Raw genomic sequence first — 19,964 nt, 5'->3', positions numbered from 1 at the left:
TATTAAGTGAGTAACGAGAGTGAGTGCAGTACTCTGTACTATATACCAGCCTATAGTTGGGTTACTCGTTGGGTTATTTTTAACCAAACATTATTAAGCAAGTGAGTAACGAGTGTGAGTGCAGTACCCAGTACTCTCTATACCAGGCCATAGTTGGGTTACTCGTTGTGTTATTTTTAACCCAACATTATTAAGTGAGTAACGAGAGTGAGTGCAGTACTCTGTATATACCAGCTTATAGTTAAGTTACTCGTGGGGTTATTTTTAACCAAACATTATTAAGCGAGTGAGTAACGAGTGTGAGTGCAGTACCCTGTACTATATTCCAGCCCATTGTTGGGTTACTAGTTGGGTTATTTTAACCCAACATTATTATGCGAGTGAGTAACGAGTGTGAGTGCAGTACTCTGTACTTTATACCAGGCCATAGTTAAGTTACTCGTTGGGTTATTTTTAACCCAACATTATTAAGTGAGTGAGTAACAAGTGTGAGTGCAGTACTCTGTACTTTATACCAGACCATAGTTGGGTTGCTCGTTGTGTTATTTTTAACCCAACATTATTATGCGAGTGAGTAACGAGTGTGAGTGCAGTACTCTGTACTATATACCAGGCCATAGTTGGGTTACTCGTTGTGTTATTTTTAACCCAACATTATTAAGTGAGTGAGTAACGAGTGTGAGTGCAGTACTCTGTACTTTATACCAGACCATAGTTGGGTTGCTCGTTGTGTTATTTTTAACCCAACATTATTATGCGAGTGAGTAACGAGTGTGAGTGCAGTACTCTGTACTATATACCAGGCCATAGTTGGGTTGCTCGTTGTGTTATTTTTAACCCAACATTATTAAGTGAGTGAGTAATGGGTGTGAGTGCAGTACTCTGTACTATATACCAGCCTATAGTTGGGTTACTCGTTGGGTTATTTTTAACCAAACATTATTAAGCAAGTGAGTAACGAGTGTGAGTGCAGTACCCAGTACTCTCTATACCAGGCCATAGTTGGGTTACTCGTTGTGTTATTTTTAACCCAACATTATTAAGTGAGTAACGAGAGTGAGTGCAGTACTCTGTATATACCAGCTTATAGTTAAGTTACTCGTTGGGTTATTTTTAACCAAACATTATTAAGCGAGTGAGTAACGAGTGTGAGTGCAGTACCCTGTACTATATTCCAGCCCATTGTTGGGTTACTAGTTGGGTTATTTTAACCCAACATTATTATGCGAGTGAGTAGCGAGTGTGAGTGCAGTACTCTGTACTTTATACCAGGCCATAGTTAAGTTACTCGTTGTGTTATTTTTAACCCAACATTATTATGCGAGTGAGTAACGAGTGTGAGTGCAGTACTCTGTACTTTATACCAGGCCATAGTTAAGTTACTCGTTGTGTTATTTTTAACCCAACATTATTATGCGAGTGAGTAACGAGTGTGAGTGCAGTACTCTGTACTATATACCAGGCCATAGTTGGGTTACTCGTTGTGTTATTTTTAACCCAACATTATTAAGTGAGTGAGTAATGGGTGTGAGTGCAGTACTCTGTACTATATACCAGACCATAGTTGGGTTACTCGTTGTGTTCTTTTTAACCCAACATTATTAAGAGAGTGAGTAACGAGTGTGAGTGCAGTACTCTGTACTATATACCAGGCCATAGTTGGGTTACTTGTTGTGTTATTTTTAACCCAACATTATTAAGTGAGTGAGTAATGGGTGTGAGTGCAGTACTCTGTACTATATACCAGGCCATAGTTGGGTTACTCGTTGTGTTCTTTTTAACCCAACATTATTAAGAGAGTGAGTAAAGAGTGTGAGTGCAGTACTCTGTACTATATACCAGCCTATAGTTGGGTTACTAGTTGAGTTATTTTTAACCCAACATTATTAAGTGAGTGAGTAACGAGTGTGAGTGCAGTACTCTGTACTATATACCAGCCTATAGTTGGGTTACTAGTTGAGTTATTTTTAACCCAACATTATTAAGAGAGTGAGTAACGAGTGTGAGTGCAGTACTCTGTACTATATACCAGCCTATAGTTGGGTTACTCGTTGGGTTATTTTTAACCCAACATTATTAAGTGAGTGAGTAACAAGTGTGAGTGCAGTACTCTGTACTATATACCAGCCTATAGTTGGGTTACTAGTTGAGTTATTTTTAACCCAACATTATTAAGTGAGTGAGTAACAAGTGTGAGTGCAGTACTCTGTACTATATACCAGCCTATAGTTGGGTTACTCGTTGGGTTATTTTTAACCCAACATTATTAAGTGAGTGAGTAACAAGTGTGAGTGCAGTACTCTGTACTATATACCAGCCTATAGTTGGGTTACTCGTTGGGTTATTTTTAACCAAACATTATTAAGTGAGTGAGTAACGAGTGTGAGTGCAGTACTCTGTACTATATACCAGCCTATAGTTGGGTTACTCGTTGGGTTATTTTTAACCAAACATTATTAAGTGAGTGAGTAACGAGTGTGAGTGCAGTACTCTGTACTATATACCAGCCTATAGTTGGGTTACTCGTTGGGTTATTTTTAACCTAACATTATTAAGTGAGTGAGTAACGAGAGTGAGTGCAGTACTCTGTACTATATACCAGCCCATTGTTGGGTTATTTTAACCCAATATTATTAAGCGAGTAAGTAACAAGTGTGAGCGCAGTTCTCTGTAGTCTATACCAGGCCATAATTGGGTTATTTGTTGTGTCATTTTTAACCCAACATTATTAAGTAAGAGAGTAAAGAGTGTGAGTGCAGTACTCTGAGACTGGTGCGCTCTGTATCCGCTCTCCTCCACGTTGAAGTTGCTCTCGTGAGACCTGTAGATGCTCTCCTGTGTCCTGAAGGTCTCCTGTGCCCTGATGTTCTCCTGTGTCCTGAAGGCCTCCTGTGTCCTGATGTTCTCCTGAGTCCTGAAGGCCTCCTGTGCCCTGATGTTCTCCTGAGTCCTGAAGTTCTCCTGAGTCCTGTAACTGTACATGTGTGTCAGATCCATCATGTGTGGCGGCTCGACCTGCGGACTCGGCTCGTACTCGATGCCGGAGATGCTGGTGTAGTCCAGGGTGGAGAAAGGCTTCATGTCCAGCGAGTGCGAGCTGTCGTCGAGCTCCTCCAGTTCCAGAGCGCTCAGGCCAAATCCCACGGGCCAGGCGAACGTCTGCGTGTCCACCATATCTGACAAAACAAAGAGCCACAGCAGAATGAGGCCAAAGGCAAACAACATCAACAACATCCACACACACTCATCCTCAGCCTGCTGTGTTTCCCAAGCTTGATACGTGCGTCACAGCTTTTTTCGATTTTGGCCTAAACACAATAGATACTACACTGAAAATGACTGTGTAATGTTCCTCCCGTGCTCTTCGGTTTTGGTAAGAAAAAATATCTAAGAGGTTTATCTAAATATCTAGATAAACTGTAACAAGGACACCTTAAAATAAAGTGTTACAGAGCAGCATGATATTAATTAACTAACACACTTACTATGGGTTTTTGTTTAGCGTTAGTTGCTTATAATTATGCATAATTTACTGTTACTATGTGCAACAAAGACACATTAAGTATCACCAGTATTTTGTTATTTACCATGGTAAAATCATCATAGTCATCTGTTTACAGAGCAATGGAAGACTGGAATATACTCACTGCTGTTAAGATTAAATGAATAATTCGGTCCAAATCTCCACTTTTTGTATCAGAGATTAAATGGTAATTATTGTGTACAGTGCCTTATAAACACAAATGCACAATTTTGTACAGGATATCAGTGCATGTGAAACCCTCGAGTGTCTTCAGAGGAAACATTCATTCAAAGAGATCAAGACCTTAAATCAGGCCAAAGGGTGCGAGCGTTGAGACGTTCATGAAGAATCAACACCTCAGATATAAGACGGGCTCCGATGACACTCAAAGTGTGAACCAGATAAGACTGAAAAAGGGAAACTGCGAGTGTAAATGTGTGTGTGTAGATGAAGCGTCAGTGTAAAACATCCGATAGTGTTTCAAAGCAGCTTTACAGAGATAACTAACAAGAAAATAATGCAATAAAGTTTGTTTCCAGAAGAAAATAGCATCACAGTCCAGCTTCAGTGAGTTCAGTGATGGCTAATATGCATCATAACTCTATCGCATGAGTATTGATACATATCATCATTATGGTTATCATCCCTGAACTTACTTTATATAAATAAAGGTGACTTGACTTGATTAGCTTTACACTGTGTTCAGCAGTTGCCATAGTTAAAGGTGAAGTGTGTCAGTTATTCAATCCTAAAACAATGCTGAGATAACTACAGTATTTCCCAGAAAAGTATAAATGCTTTCAAAACACTCGTATGTTTGTTTGAGCTTCACGAGCGGAACGTCACCGTTCGAGTCTTCAGGAAACCCGTTTATTGTTTTCATTATTTTCTCTTCTTTATATCAGTGTCATAAAACGCCTGAAACGCCTCCATTGTAGTCTTGAGTTTCTTGGACACATCACAATATTCCACATTATAATCAGTGGTGGAATGTAACGAAGTACAAAAGTAGAATAGAGATAATAGATAATAGAGATAAGTAGAATAAATAGTGCCTACTTTTTACTTTTACCTCGTTCCATCTTGCAGCAATTATTATACTTTCTACTCCACTACATTTCTACAACTTCTGTTACATTTTCGTTACATTTTCTGATCAGTTTTCCCCCTGCCAAAACGTAATCTGACCGTCCGTTCGTTGCACGTTTGTCTCACCAGTGACGTTTGGTTGCCATAGATACAGTATATCAACCCGGTCACACTAAATGCGTCTCACACGCAGTGTTTATCATGCAACTCATACGCGAGAATTTGTTTTTACGTGCATAGGAAACACACCGTGTGTGTAATATATGTTTGGTTTGGTTAGGATTATGGCAAGCCAAGAGGTTCAGAATTACACCATAAATGAATCGCGTTTACTGCCAAGCATAGTTATTAACATACAGTAAGGATAAGCATGATATTGCCTAATTGCAAGCTTGTTTCAGAAATGGTGACATTTTTTTTCCATCATTATTGAACATCATTATAGGAGTAGGCTATTAGGTTGAATGAGTTAGAACTAAATGTTTTATTAATCATTAGAAAATAGATATTAAGATAATAAATTGTTATGCAAGTACTTTTACTTTTAATACTTAAAGTACATTTAAAATAAAGTACTTTTTACTTTTTACGTCATTGTGTTGCTTCTACTTTTACTAAAGTAAATATTTATCTGGGTATTTGTACTTTTACTTAAGTACTGAGATTCAGTACTTCCTCCACCACTGATTATAATAATTCATACGCAGAATAAAGGGGCGGGGCCTGGTTGAGTTAGTTAGTAGTGTGTTAAACTGGCGGTTATGGAAAGGGTCGGGACATTTCCCAAACACACTCGAAGCGCTCGACCAATCACAACACACTGCTCCAGCCGACCAATCAGAGCACAGTGTGCTTTTCAGAAGGAGGGGCTTCATAGAGACAGGAAGTAAACAGAGCGTTACTGACAGACTGGGAAGAGAGGAGCCGCAACAATGGAGAATATGAGGAAAATAATCTGTTCTAGTAGAGCCTGAAACTTTTGCCTGAATTTTTAAGGAAACTTAAAGAGATATTTCACAGAAAAAAAAAAAAATCTGTCATTACCTACTCACCCTAACCCTTCTTTTTTCTGCTGAACACAAAAGAAGATATTTTGAAGAATGTGGGAAACTGAACAGCCCCCCCCCCCAAAAAAAAAAAAAAACTTTCAAAACAAACTTTCTTCAAAATATCTTCCTTTGTTATATTTATTTACAGTATTTAAATACACATACTGTATTTACAAGTCATACCACTCTATAACTGACCTAGTCATGTAGTTATCGCTTCAGTGGTTCCGTCTATATACTTGATTTTACCCTGAAAAAGACGTTCATGCACGACAGGTTTTCTGTATATAATTCAAGCACAGGTTTAGTCGTAAAACTGTCCTCAATAGCCGGCCAATCCCTTGTAGGCGTTGTATTACAATGTTTGTAGAGTCACCTGCTAGTAATGGATGGTTTAGTGTACGCTTTAAAACACGTATGTGTCATGAAACCCTTAGAAATGTCAGAATGCCTTTTACCTGTTCATTTTTAAGACACTTCAGGTTTCAGGCATGCCAAATATAGAGCATAATACAAATTCAGAGATAAACCACCACAGAGAAAAGATTGAAGCTGATAATAAACCGAAGTCTAACACGGTTAACCATTTTTTTTTTAAACATAAATCAAGGTCGATGGTTGTGTAAAACCAGACGTCTGAAATTCTCCACGAGAGCATCAGTATCTGTAACTAAACAAAATGGCTTTTCATGGACAAAACCTACAATTTACACAGATTAAGCAGTTCTGGTCTTGTCCGGATGACACAAAAGGGGTTTAAATGTAAAGTTTCACACCCAGACATCTTTCATCACCAGACTGGAACAGCAGCTTCTAGCTCATGCTAAACATGACGGATCCCAGCGTCAGCTCAACACTTGGACGGACGCCCAATGGCTTCCCAAAAATACCAACACCTTCCGATCGGAATGCGATCGACCCGACGATCACCCCCCGACCAATTGTCTTTTGTCAGGGGGGAGAGCAGCTTTTCTTCATGCAGTGAGCTAGAACTGTCTATTCTTAGTAAAGTTTCCGTTCATAACATGCCCATTTTGAAATGTGGTAAACATCGTTTGCTCTACTTGGCGATTGTCAGAAATTGAGTTTAGTGAGACAAACTCTCCTACACTTCTCCTCTGACTCAAGTGGTTGAAAACCTAGAGATATTTTGGTTGAAACCACAAGCCCATAGAAATATAAGGTCAAACCTGCACTGTTTTTTTTCCACCACAGTGTTTTTATATCTACGATTGTGAAGATATGAGGAGATTATCACCAGCCAGCACTTGCAGATCTACATTACGTGACACTTTTGCGTTTCATTGGCCTGAAATGTTTGCGCCGAAATGACGTGCGAGTTGAACATAACAATACATGACAAATTGTCAAGTTAATGCCTCGTATCTTAACAAAAGACAACAAACACCACGTGAACTGACATTTCCAGCGCTGCGTCCTTCAGCCAAGTCTGATCTTGCAGTGAATGTCAGACAAAACGTCGAGTGTCAGAACTGAACACAGATCTCTACTCTAGTTTTGTTGGTTTAAATGGATGTATTGGGATTGGTTGATTCAGTGATGTTGAATAATATTTCAGACCAGTTACTTTAGACGATACCATTTTTTTCTCTGTCTAGAGAACGAGACGCACCCTAAAGCTTCACAATATTGGGTTACAAATAACTCAACGAGTTACCCAAACGCGGTGGTATAGCACCTTCCCCAACTATAAAATAAAATAAAAATAAATAGTTAACTTAAACAGTGAAGTTAACTATTTATTTTTTATTTCAGACATCATTAAGTAAAATACACTTTTATTTGTATAAAACAATGTCTTAACAAATTTTGACACTCTAAAAAATTAGGGTTTGTTTTAACCCAATTTTGGGTAAAATATGGACAAACCCAGCCATTGGGTTAAAAATAAAATTTAAAAATGTAACCCAATGGCTGGGTTTGCCCATATTTTACCCAAAATTGGGTTAAAACAAACTAGCATTTTTTTTTAGAGTGCATTTAAATTACAAATTAAATATTGTGGAGTCTAGAATTTAATGTATAAATAGCCAACATAATTGTGTACATAAATTCAAAGTGTACACATTTAACCAAACAGCTGGGTTATAACTAAAAATGACACAACATAGTGACCGTTAAAAATAACCCAACATTTTTTTACTGAGCATTATAGCGACACCTTGTTACCTGTTACATGTCGTTACTACAGTAATAACAGCAAATTTTGCATAATTACATGCAACTAAGCCTCAACCATATCCTAATCCTACTGTATATTAAGGGGCTGTAGTTCATTAATATTACTCAGTACTTAAATGCATAACTACACTGTAAAAAACAGTGTACAAGTTACATTGTTATTTTCAGATGTTCTAAAGTCAAGCAAAGCCTCTGTTATGTGAAATCTTTCCGCAGGGACAAGATTGCAACAGGGTTGTGATGTTTTTCACTGAAATTTCCTAAGAACATCAAATAAACGCCAAGCCAGAAAGGAATGAGGCCACAACACTTTCACATGTTCCTCTAACAAAATGCCTTGAGCATGCCTAAAAAAACCCCAAAATAGTTACTTAAACATTCAAATAATCAATCAAATGTTCTTTTGATTCAAAGGAAATTTTTTGATTCAATCAAAGGTTCTTTTTTTAGTTTTTTCTTCTAGTGATAAACAAGCTTAATTCATAAAATTGAACTAAAACGAAAAAGAATTAAAATGCTTGAGATGGGAAGAGTTTGAAGCGCCTGTGAGGTTCAATACACCATAAAACCCTTTCTTCTTCGAGGGCAGGAAATTATGGAAGCTCAGCAACTAGTGTTCTCAAATCTTCAGACTCGCGTGCACTTTTTGAAGTGCTTGACTTTACACTGAAGAAAGGCAATCGGCGTTAGAAACGGAGAGATTACGAGAAGAACCTGCTCGACCACATTCATCCTCCAGCTTCTGATCGCACACTTCTGTTTCCTCCAACCTTTCCCGTTGGAGATCCAGCCCAAGATAACACCACTCAACATCTGATACAAGGGTGCAACTCTTATTTCCACAGGTTTGAGTTGCGGACAGTATTTCTCTATCATCAGCTTGATTATATGGAACCAATTGCCTTTTGGTACAAACGTGTTTCGGTCTTGTGTGAGCAAAATTGAAACTCCTTTCATGACTTACTCTCTTGTTTATTTCTGTGAAACAAAAGGAAATGTTTTTTTTTTTTTATACAGTTTCTGTCAAAAACACCATAGAAGAGGCCTAATATTCCTCCGCTTTCGCTCTCACTGTCATTCTGCATATCAATCTGCCTGTTCATGAGCTGCATAATGATTGTTCAAAACTTTCCATTTTTTTTAACATACTGTTAGAAAGAAAAACAGTGCCAGAGATTTCAGATTAAAACACAACACAGTCCAGGTAAACACTTCATGCTTCTCACGCAACATTGGGCACCATTTTTACAGATTTGTTTTAGAGGGTATCTGATACGTATATATAGGTCCATATTTGGCATTTTTAAGCAAAAACGCATTTATATCACTTAAACAAGCCTTTGAATTTCTAATAACCAAACTCATGATTTAGATTTAAATTTAGATGTAGATTTATTCACATCGGCCTTTAACTCATAAAGTTGGGTGATGAATTTGTGTTATAACTTGTGTTTTAACTTCAGTTAATCCATATTTTTCATTTCTTTATTTGTGAAAAATACTAGTTTCCATCTTAGTATAAATCTATTATATTTATCAAGTCCAAATTATTTTTTTAATAAGTTTTCATTGTCATTCATTTTTTGAATAATGTGAAAACATGTCAGTTGAATTTTCATTTTTTACAGAAAACCAAAATTATTCGTGAGAAACTAAAAAATACAAAATCAAGAAGTTCCATTTGTCATAAATATTTTTTTTTAAATTAATTAAACATTATGTCAAATAATTATAAATGTTACACTACGTTTTAAAGTGTCCTTGTTACATTGTAACTCTACATTTAAGTAATTTGTCATATTAATTAATAGGGCTGTCAAACGATTAATCGCGATTAATTGCATCCAATAAATAAAAGTTTTTGTTTACATAATATATGTGGGTGCACTGTGTATAATTATATATATATATAAATACACACACACATGCTTGTATATATTTAAGAAATATTTTCATGTATATACTGTATATAGATTTATATATAATTTATATTATATATATAAATATAAATATTTTATATATAAATTATATATTTTTTCTTAAATATACATGCATTTGTGTATATATATATATTATAATATATGCATAATATCTGCACCCACATATATTATGTAAGCACAAACTTTTATTTTGGATGTGATTAATTGCGATTAATCATTTGACAGCCCTATTAATTAACAACATGTACTTGGTTTGGTTTAGGGTTAACTGTAATTATGCACAATTTATTGTCATTACTACAGTAAATACATAAAAGTGCATAGTCAAGTCAAGTCAAGTTCAAGTCAAGTTCATTTATTTGTAAATGCATTACACAAATAAAGTGTCACCAATATAAATCTCATTTCAGCAACTGCCATACATGAGTTGTTACTATCTTTCAATTAAATAGTGTAATATTATATATGTACCTTATTTATCAACTTTTTCAAAGCATTAACAGAAAGCATTAACATAAAGTAGATACAATCAAAGTTAAAGCTTTTCCCCACCTTCTTTATATCAGCCACCAGCTCTAAGATATCAGAACAATCAATATTGCTGGTGTGAGGGAATAATAATGATGTTCATGTCCTTTAATCTACAGATGTCAAGTCAGCGTTACTATTTGTCTTTATTAATAGTAAAGTCAGCTTTACTATTATTTATTCAGCGCTTTCTACAAGTGTTTCAGAGCAGCTTTACTGTAAGTTGACGTTTCATTTTTGTTGTAAAAAAGTTATTAATTTAGTTCATTTATACAGCCAAAATCTATTCAGACACCTTCAACATTTCTCACATCATCACAGTTTATTCGCTATAGTTTAGAAAATGCTAATAAAATATGACGAGTGATCAGATCAGTGGATATTTCACTGGTTTTGTCCGTCCTTCCGTTAGACTCTCCCACATGAATTATGTTGAATATCTGATAAATTGAACTACACAATTAGTTAATACCAGTTTAGCTCAACCAGTGACCAAACAATGCTTCATGTTGTTCAGTCTGTGTGTAAAAAGAGCATTAGCAATTACACAAAACACACTTCAGCAAAACATGATCAGCTCATAGTGTCAGAGAAATTTTGGTCCCAAAGTTTCACTGCTAGTCACTGTATGGAGAACATATGGGTATAATATGTCACAGTTTACTTTATTTTGCTCTCCTCACTTTCATAAATGCGCTAGCGTCCTGATCACACTAGTGAAAAAACATCAAAAATGTCTGAATGATTTTTGGTTTGACTATAGGTGATCTGGAGTCTGCTCATGATGCAAGTTTCCTCAGAAGTGTGTGTAGGAGTGTGTAGGAGTGTGTGGTGGGCATTGGAACCAGCTCGACCTCAAAGCTCAGAAGATCCAGATACACATCATGACCTCTGACCTCTCACTATGAGTCTCAGACAGTCTGGACGCCCACTCGGCTACTACTGATCTTAAAGAGCACACATGTGCCACTGCGATGAGGACTCACGTTACACACACACATGTCTGACCACACTTCAGGTAGGCATAAATCCCTCAAGCATGGCACGAGTGAACCCTGATTTATTTTTTTGACGTGTTCAGAGATGAGCTCACTGGGGAATTCTGCACAGTAAAAGCATAAGAAACCAAAGCAGTTTACTAGTCCTCAGTATTTATAATGCGGTGACACTTTACAATAAGGTTCATTAGTTAACTACAAGTTAGCATGAACTAATAATGAACTGCACTTAATGTTCATTTTAACATTTACTAATGCTTTATTAATATTTTTAATATTATTAACTAACATGAACAAACACAGTAACAAATGTATCGCTGATGGTTAGTTCATGTTAATTAATACTAATGTTAACTAATGAACTTTACTGTAAAGTGTTACCAATAATGCATGTGATCTACAATTAGGGCTGTCAAACGATTAGTTGCGATTAATCGCATCCAAAATAAAAGTTTGTGTTTACATATGTGGGTGCATTGTGTATAATTATTTTATTAATATATATATATATATATATATATAAATAAAATAATTATACATAGTACTTTAATTATATATATGTATGTATGTATATATATATAATATATATAATTTTATATAGATTTATATATAATTTTATATTATATAAAATAATATAATAATATTTTATTTATATTATATATAAATATCAATATTTTATATATTTTTTTCTTAAATGTACATGCATGTCTGTGTATTTATATATATATATATATATATAAATACACAGACATGCATGTACATTTAAGAAAAAATATATAAAATATTGATATTTATATATAATATAAATAAAATATTATTATATTATTTTATATAATATAAAATTATATATAAATCTATATAAAATTATAAAATATTAAAAAAAATTAAATAAAAAATTAAATATTTTATTATTATATATAATATAAAATTATATATAAATCTGTAAACAGTATATACATGAAAATATTTCTTAAATATATACAAGCATGTGTGTGTGTATATATATATATATATATATATATATATATATATAATTATACACAGTGCTCCCACATATATTATGTAAACAAAAACTTTTATTTTGGATGCGATTAATCGCGATGAGGAATGAATGGTGACCAATAAACCTTTAAGTACTAACTGAAATATTCCTGAAAGCATCAAAAATGAAAGATTTGTAATAATTTACTTAAAGGAACATAAAAGTAGAAGTCAATAGTAACCAAAATGGTTTGAATACCTACATTCTTCTAAGTATCTTCTTATTGTATTTTGGAGAAGTAAGTTGTACAGGTTGGGAGAACCTTCGAGGTCTTCCGGTAACGTTAATCGAATGTTCGTTCAAAGTTCTTTGGAATGCTTGTTTTTTTTTTTTTAAATGTATCTTGTTTTAGAACTTTCAGAGAACATTCAAAAGTAACATTCCCATAATATCTGAAGAATAATACAATGCAATGTTCCCAAGAAAAAACACATCAGACATTGAACAAAACAATGCTTTCAAAACCTGATAGAAACATTCTTAGAATTTAGAAAGGATTTCATATTTGCCTGATTTCTGTTTATTTTTATTTTTAAGAACGCCCTTATTCATAAATGCTGATCTGCAACACTTTGGTTGATATCTGTCCAGACTATATGACAAGTTTCAATTAACAGTTGCAACACAAACTCCTCACATGAACCCATAGAAGATAAAACCAGCACAACTAACATGCCACGGCTCACCCCGAGTCGCGTGCGGAAGTCGGCACTGAACTTTTGACTTGAGCCAATGGGCAAGAGAGTGGCTATTTCTGTGGGTGAATCAAACTGAACAGGAACTAGAGATTGTTTGGTCCGGGTTTGACACGGGCTCAGCAGAAGTGCAGACAGCGAAGCATCATGTGGTCCTGCTATGAGGTGTAAGGCTAGCCTGATGATTTCCTGTTGCTTCATTCTCACTCTAAACTCTTCTGTTCCTCTTCTCTTCGCAGAACAGCGTCCACAACGACAGAAGGCCTAAACCGGCTGTTCACGTGTCTCAGCAAAGACATGTGTCAAGATAACGGATACGTGTGCGCTGATTAAAGCAATGCGTTGAGTTTTACAGTCCTTTATGATCATCAATGTGACTGTAGTGTGAAATACATTTTCTTCCGTAGTATTTTTGCTTTGTTTTCCTGCACAAATATCTAAGAATTGTTATATCAAGATACATTTCCTGGAGAAGAACAATGACTGAAGATATTAAGACGCATCAAAATGAAGTTTATGCAGTGGGGTCAGAAAAATGATCTTGTTTTCCTTTTGAATTAAAGGAGGAGTTCACTTAAAAAAAATGTATTTACTCACCCCCATGTCATCCAAGATATCCATGTCTTTTTTTCTTCAGTCAATAATAAATTAAGTTTTTTGATGAAAACATTCCAGGATTTTTCTCCATATAATGGACTTCAGTGGGTGCAAACGGTTCAAGGTCCAAATGAGAGTTTCAGTGCAGCTTCAAAGGGCTTTAAACGACATCAGACGATGAATAAGGGTCTTATCTAGCAAAACGATCGGTTATTTCAAAATAAATAAAAAAGTTTAAGTTTTATAAGCACAAATGCTCGCCTTGCTCTGTTCTGTGATGTGTGTTCGTGACTCTCCTGTTTGAACTCGTTCATCAAAATGAGCGAATCTTTTTTCGAGTCATTTGGTTCATTCAACGAACAAAATGAACGAAATTACTCAAAAAAAGATTTGTTCATCTGTTCGAACAGGAGAGTCACGAACGTGCATCACAGAACAGAGCAAGACGAGCATTTATGCTTATAAAACGTAAACTTTTTTATTTATTTTTTAAATGACCGATCAAGACACTTATTCATCGTCTGGCGTTGTTTAAAGCCCTTTGAAGCTGCACTGAAACTCTCATTTGGACCTTGAACCGTTTTTGTTGCCAATGAAATCCATTATATGGAGAAAAATCCTGGAATGTTTTCACCAAAAACCTTAATTTCTTTTCGACTGAGGAAAGAAAGACATGGACATCTTGGATGACATGGGGGTGAGTAAATTATCAGCAAAAGTTTTTTTTAAAAGTGAACTACTCCTTTAAGTTGATTTTTCTGACCCATTGCCTAATATTTGTTCTTGTTTTAAGATGAAACTCACTTCTGATTTTGTGTGCGTTTAAAATAAAAACTAACATCTGACAATGAAGTCAAAAAATACTGTTGCATTGTTTCTGACTCCATTGGGAGATATTCATGTTTTAAACAAAAACTCAGTTCCCTGTAAACAAGACTTAAAGGGATACTCCACTTTTTTTGGAAATAGGCTCATTTTACAACTCCCTCAGAGTTAAACAGTTGAGTTTTACCGTTTTCGAATCCATTCAGCTGATTTTCTGATATTTAGAATAATATTAGTAACCAGACAGTTTCTGGTCTCATCGACTTCCATAGTAGGAAAAAAATATATATACTATGGAAGTCAATGAGACCAGAAACTGTCTGGTTACTGATATTCTTTTAAATATCAGAAAATCGGCTGGATGCATTTGAAAATGGTAAAACTCAACTGTGTAACTCTGTGGGAGTTGTAAAATGAGCCTATTTCCATAAAAAAGTGAAGTATCCCTTTAATATCCTCGGTCATTTTGCTTCTTCTCCAGTAAATGAATCTTGATTTAAGAACGTTTCGATATTTGTGCTGGAAAACAAGAGCATCATCATTATTTGCGGTGCGTGACATGAAGTATGAAACTATGATTCATCTGGAGATTCATCTCGAAAGGGTTTCTAAACCCCCTAAAAAACCATCAGAGTAAAGGACAAACAATCTGTTCTGATGTCAAAGCCAAACATCCACAAGGGACTTGAGCAAAACCCAAGCCGGATTGTGAAGCTTCTGAAGGATTTCGACTTGCACAACATCTAAGGACACGAACTTTCTCCCAATTACTTTTAATAGGAATGAGTTAATGTTGGATGGCTCTCCTGAGGGTTTGCGGAGCTTCCTAACCGGATCAGGAAGGAACATGTTTTCTGTCAAGGCCTTCGCGTTCGCTACGACTGCGAATCCCGTGAATCCAAGGGAAGGGTCTTCCCTGTTCCTCGAGGTGGGCCGGAAAGGGGGGGAGAGTTTAGCATCGGTCACTTCATCTACTGGGAAGCGTGTTCCCAAAAACCTTCAGAGCTCAGTGTTTAGTGTCTTCCTGACACAGGGAGTTATGGTCTCTGATAGCAAATGCATCTCAGGAAACCTTCTGGACTTCACCCTGAGCTCTGCGCTTCATATCGCACTCGTTTATGGACATGTTCACATTGCATCACAGTTGTAATTAAAGAGCAGAAGATAAGCCTCACATTCACGACACACGAGCAGAGCGGATCTCAGTGTGAAGAGCTCACAAAACCAACAACCACTGCAGTCCGAAGGTGCAAAGTGTGCAAAAACTCATTCCAGTTTCATTTGATCGATGCAATTAAAACGGGACCGTCGTTTCTGCTCGCCATCTATGATGAGCTCATATGATCTCTCATATAACACTCGAAGGAATGCTGGATTGTTTAAACCCAATTTCCAGTCAAATATGGACAAACCCAAACGTTGGGTTGCATTTTTAAATTGCATTTTTAATCCAATGTTCGGGTTTGTCCATATCTGACTGGAAATTGAGAGCATTCATTAGAGGGGGAAAAACATTACAACTTTTACTGACAAAGACTTCATGTTCAAATGCTTTCATGGGACTTCTGAATGACAAATTTGAATGTCATTTTCCATGCATAGTCAAATACTGTTTGCAAAACTAGATGGCAATCCATAAGCTCATTTGATAGTTGTGATTAAACAAATGAGGCGTGCATGATAAACAGAGCAGGAAACACTTTCCCTCGTATTATGTTCAAATTCTGGCTGCCATTTTTATGAAAATTCACACTATGAAAAACTGGTAAAACCTGTATAGCCTAATATTAATACTTCTTATGCATTACAATAAAATTAACATGAATTTATGTTTAACAATTTAATCATTTGTTCACAAAAATATGAATATTATAAACAGTATTGCAAATATTTTCTATTATGATTTAGATTTTTAGTTTATTTTAAATGTTTTTATGTTTGTGTGTTTCCCCGTCTGCCACATGCTTGACATGTAAATGTAAATCCCTCAGTGCGTAGACGAGAAATTGAATAAAAAAACACTATGTCGGGTGTGTGTTAACCATGAAATTATTACAAACATCAAAATCGTCAGCGATTTTGAACACAATCCATAGCAAGTGTCACAACTTTGGATGCATGTCCATGACCAGAAATGAGAAATTGTAACTAAATAAATTCCTAGGTTAACCAGTATTTCTGTCAACTTGGCGGTCAATAATGTGGGTATTTTTAATGCATGTTTCAATGCGTGTAACTATTATATTCGCAGATTACATCTGGAATGGCTTGTTTGCCGTGTGTTTCAATGTACAATGTACAGTTCAATGAATAATGTATTTTTACTGTGGTTGCAATTATTCATACAAGACCAAGTCATTATAAGGCATATTGTAATTCATAATTGTATAATGCTTACATATAAAAGCCTCAGATTTACTTTAAAAAATCCCCAGATTTCAATGTAAACAGCAGTACAATGACACTTCTCAATGCACATCAACACTGGAGGTAAGACACACACGCACACACACACACACACACACCGTGTGAATATATACATGCAACCCACAGAAGCGTCTGCCTTCACGTATGCAATGGTGCCATAACTGGTTCTTGGAGCTGAAGTTCCAGCCCATTGAACTGTAAAGCGAAGGAGGCATGTGTGTATGTGTATGCGTGTTTGTGTAAAGGTGCGGCTTATGGCCACTAATGAAGTGAATGCTTCTGTATAATCCTGAAATCTGTGTAGGAACACGTGCAAGATAACACACTAAAGCATATCTGAGCTGTTTCAAAAGAGACACGATCCATCATTTTTACGCTGAAACCAAACAGCCACTCCTGTGAATGCACACACACACAAACACACGCACACACTAGCGCTGGAGTAGTTTTCAGTTCACCAATGAGCAAAGTGCAGCACAAAGTGATGAGGAGTTTTACCATTAAATCAGTGTAAACAGTGTTTCTGCTGCGATTTCCACACTTTACACTTATGACAACAGGGTAAAGTCCATCATTGAGTTATATAACATCTGTGTCTCACTCTACTGTACGAGCCTTACACGCACCATAACGGCTCAAACCACACGGGAAATGAGCAAAGAAAGTTTTAGGATGTAAACATGTAAAACAAACAAACAAATGCAAAATGTAGAAATCTTGTAGCACTGTAAAAAATATTGTTGGTTTAACTTGAAAAATGAAGTACCCTGGTTGCCTTAAAGTTTTAAGTTGATTGAACTGGAAAAATTGAGTTAATACAATGAAGGAGATTTATTTAAGCATCAGAAACTCGACATATTACGTTATCTGAACTACATAAATTTGAAAAATAAAAAATAAAAAAATGTTGTGATTACAAATGATGAAAATATTTTTTACAGTGTAGGTGATCAAATGTAAGACGGATACTTTTTTTAAGAACATGACCATCAAAGAGATTTACGCCGATTACTATTTTACATTCGTGTTCATTTTTCAGTCCAACGTTCATTGAAATTCTTGTAATGAAAAATTCATATGAAAATAGAAAACAGAAGCATTTTTGGTAGTCTCAGACTTTTGGACTATATATGCAAACACAGACACACAGACAAACAACATACAGGAGACAAGCATGAACACACATCAATGACACACACAACTGTAATGACTACACAAATAACATACATGAACACAGACATCACAATAATGATAAACACAATCATAATTGACAAAATTTCAATTTCCATGTTCAGTTTCTGTTTTTCTTGTTTGTTCTCGTCCTCCATTTACGATTACTTTCTATGCAAAAGCTCAGAGTGGGCAAGCGGACGTCAGATTCACTGCTAAAGCAGAATTAGACATTTACTGACCCCTCTTTCTTTATTAATGTCGCAATTTGTGTTTGCATCATAAATGTCATACGGTTCTTTGCTTTCCTAAAATAACTTCAGGCCAGACATTGTGCGTCGACAGCTATTCTGTTGCCTGTCACAAGAATCTGGCTTTAGTTCTTCAATTAAACACTGCTTACACCAGCAAACATTTGATTTTCTTTTTTTTTTTTATGGATATGTTTGTGTAGTTCAACTTGAAACTCAGCCTTCAGTTACTGTACGTTGAGGAGCGAGAACGTGTTCATCTTAGCAGATAACAAACCAGTTCATATTCATATTGTGCAACCTCAAGTATCAAATAAATACTCAGAAAACATCCTTTTCTTCTTCTTTTGCACAAATGACAGTAGTTTCACTCACTCAAACCCAATCTCAGACTGGAGACTGCAGGCTCGCTTTAGAGAAAACTAAAATCTAAATCTCAGTTTATTGTATAAAATCTCCACAGACAGAGCTCAAATTATAATAAAGTAAATAAGAAAATATAGTTCCAGCAATATTTGGACATTCAAGAGAAAGATAAAACATCACATAAATATCAATAATAGTTTTTGTCAGAATAGCCATTTCTCTTTAAATGTGATTTTTTTTAGTGGATGTATAAAGTCAGTTATCATGTTCAAGCTCAAATACACAAATATTAACCTATCAACCGATTTTATTATTATTATTTCAAAAAAACAAATCTAACACACAATTACTTTCACTGATTTGAGGCCTCTATGATTAGCCTACTGTAAATTATTCACTATGAAAGTCAAACGCTTTCCTCTAAAATAATCAGATTATTACCAGACAGACACATCAAATCTGGAAATGCTTATTAATTCTCAGCAAATGGAAGTGTGTAAACTTTCTCATAAACACGACAGTCACTGAAATGAAACTATAAAACTAAACTCTCATATAAACACACACACACACACACACACACACACAGCGCTTCCCAGTTAATTACCAGGTCCTCAGAATTCATTTCAAATACCATGTATAAAGTGATATTATAATGTCCCAGTTCCACTTACCCGAAGTGAAAGATGTTTTTCTAATATTGAAGCGTCTGTGCAGCATTAATCTGCAGTGAGTGGACGAGTGCAGATCTTCAGGATAATATTCACCTGCTGCTCACTAGAGCTGGTCTGAAGTGCACTGACCTGTAGGGGTCTGAAGGTGTTCACTGACTCTGCTCCTCCTGCTGCCTGTCGAGTGAGTGTGTGTGTGTGTGTGTGCGTGCGTGCGTGTGTGTCGCAGGAGTTTCCCTGCTGTCCGGGTTCGGGTCGGTGTGTTACAGACACTCAGTCAGTGTGTGTGTCTGTGTGTGTGTGTGTGGAGAAAGAATATAAGGCTCAACGATAGACCTAATGGCGTTGTCTCAAAACACAGCGAGGTTTCTAACTAGACAGCATTTTGAGGGAATATGTCTGTGCGCGCGCTCTCTCTTCCCTCTATCTATCTCTCACTCACACACACACACACACGCGCGCGCGCGCGCGCATGTGCCCAACAACGTACACGCGTCTATAGATTCCATGCATTAATATACGCTGCACACTTATTATTTTAAACGATTTAAATTAAATTTTCTCAAAGTGCTTCAAATTTAACAACTAAAA

General features: G+C 35.9%; 1 protein-coding gene across 1 annotated transcript in view; it reads right to left on the bottom strand.

Moving 5' to 3' along the window:
- Positions 1-19,754, bottom strand: part of pparg (peroxisome proliferator-activated receptor gamma) — a 45,668-nt gene extending 25,914 nt beyond the window's left edge. Inside the window, exons 1-2 of the mRNA XM_039648555.2 lie at positions 19,377-19,754; positions 2,763-3,176 (exon numbers count right to left, since the gene is read on the bottom strand). Of these exons, the coding sequence (XP_039504489.2) occupies positions 2,763-3,176; positions 19,377-19,422 (460 nt within the window). The 5' untranslated portion in view covers positions 19,423-19,754. The remainder of the gene's footprint in view (positions 1-2,762; positions 3,177-19,376) is intronic.
- Between the last annotated feature and the right edge of the window lie 210 nt (positions 19,755-19,964).

Source organism: Pimephales promelas, chromosome 21 (genome assembly GCF_988280905.1).
Source record: "Pimephales promelas chromosome 21, fPimPro1.hap1.1, whole genome shotgun sequence".
In the NCBI taxonomy this organism is placed as follows: domain Eukaryota; kingdom Metazoa; phylum Chordata; class Actinopteri; order Cypriniformes; family Leuciscidae; genus Pimephales; species Pimephales promelas.
This window is presented reverse-complemented; position numbering and strand designations above follow the sequence as displayed.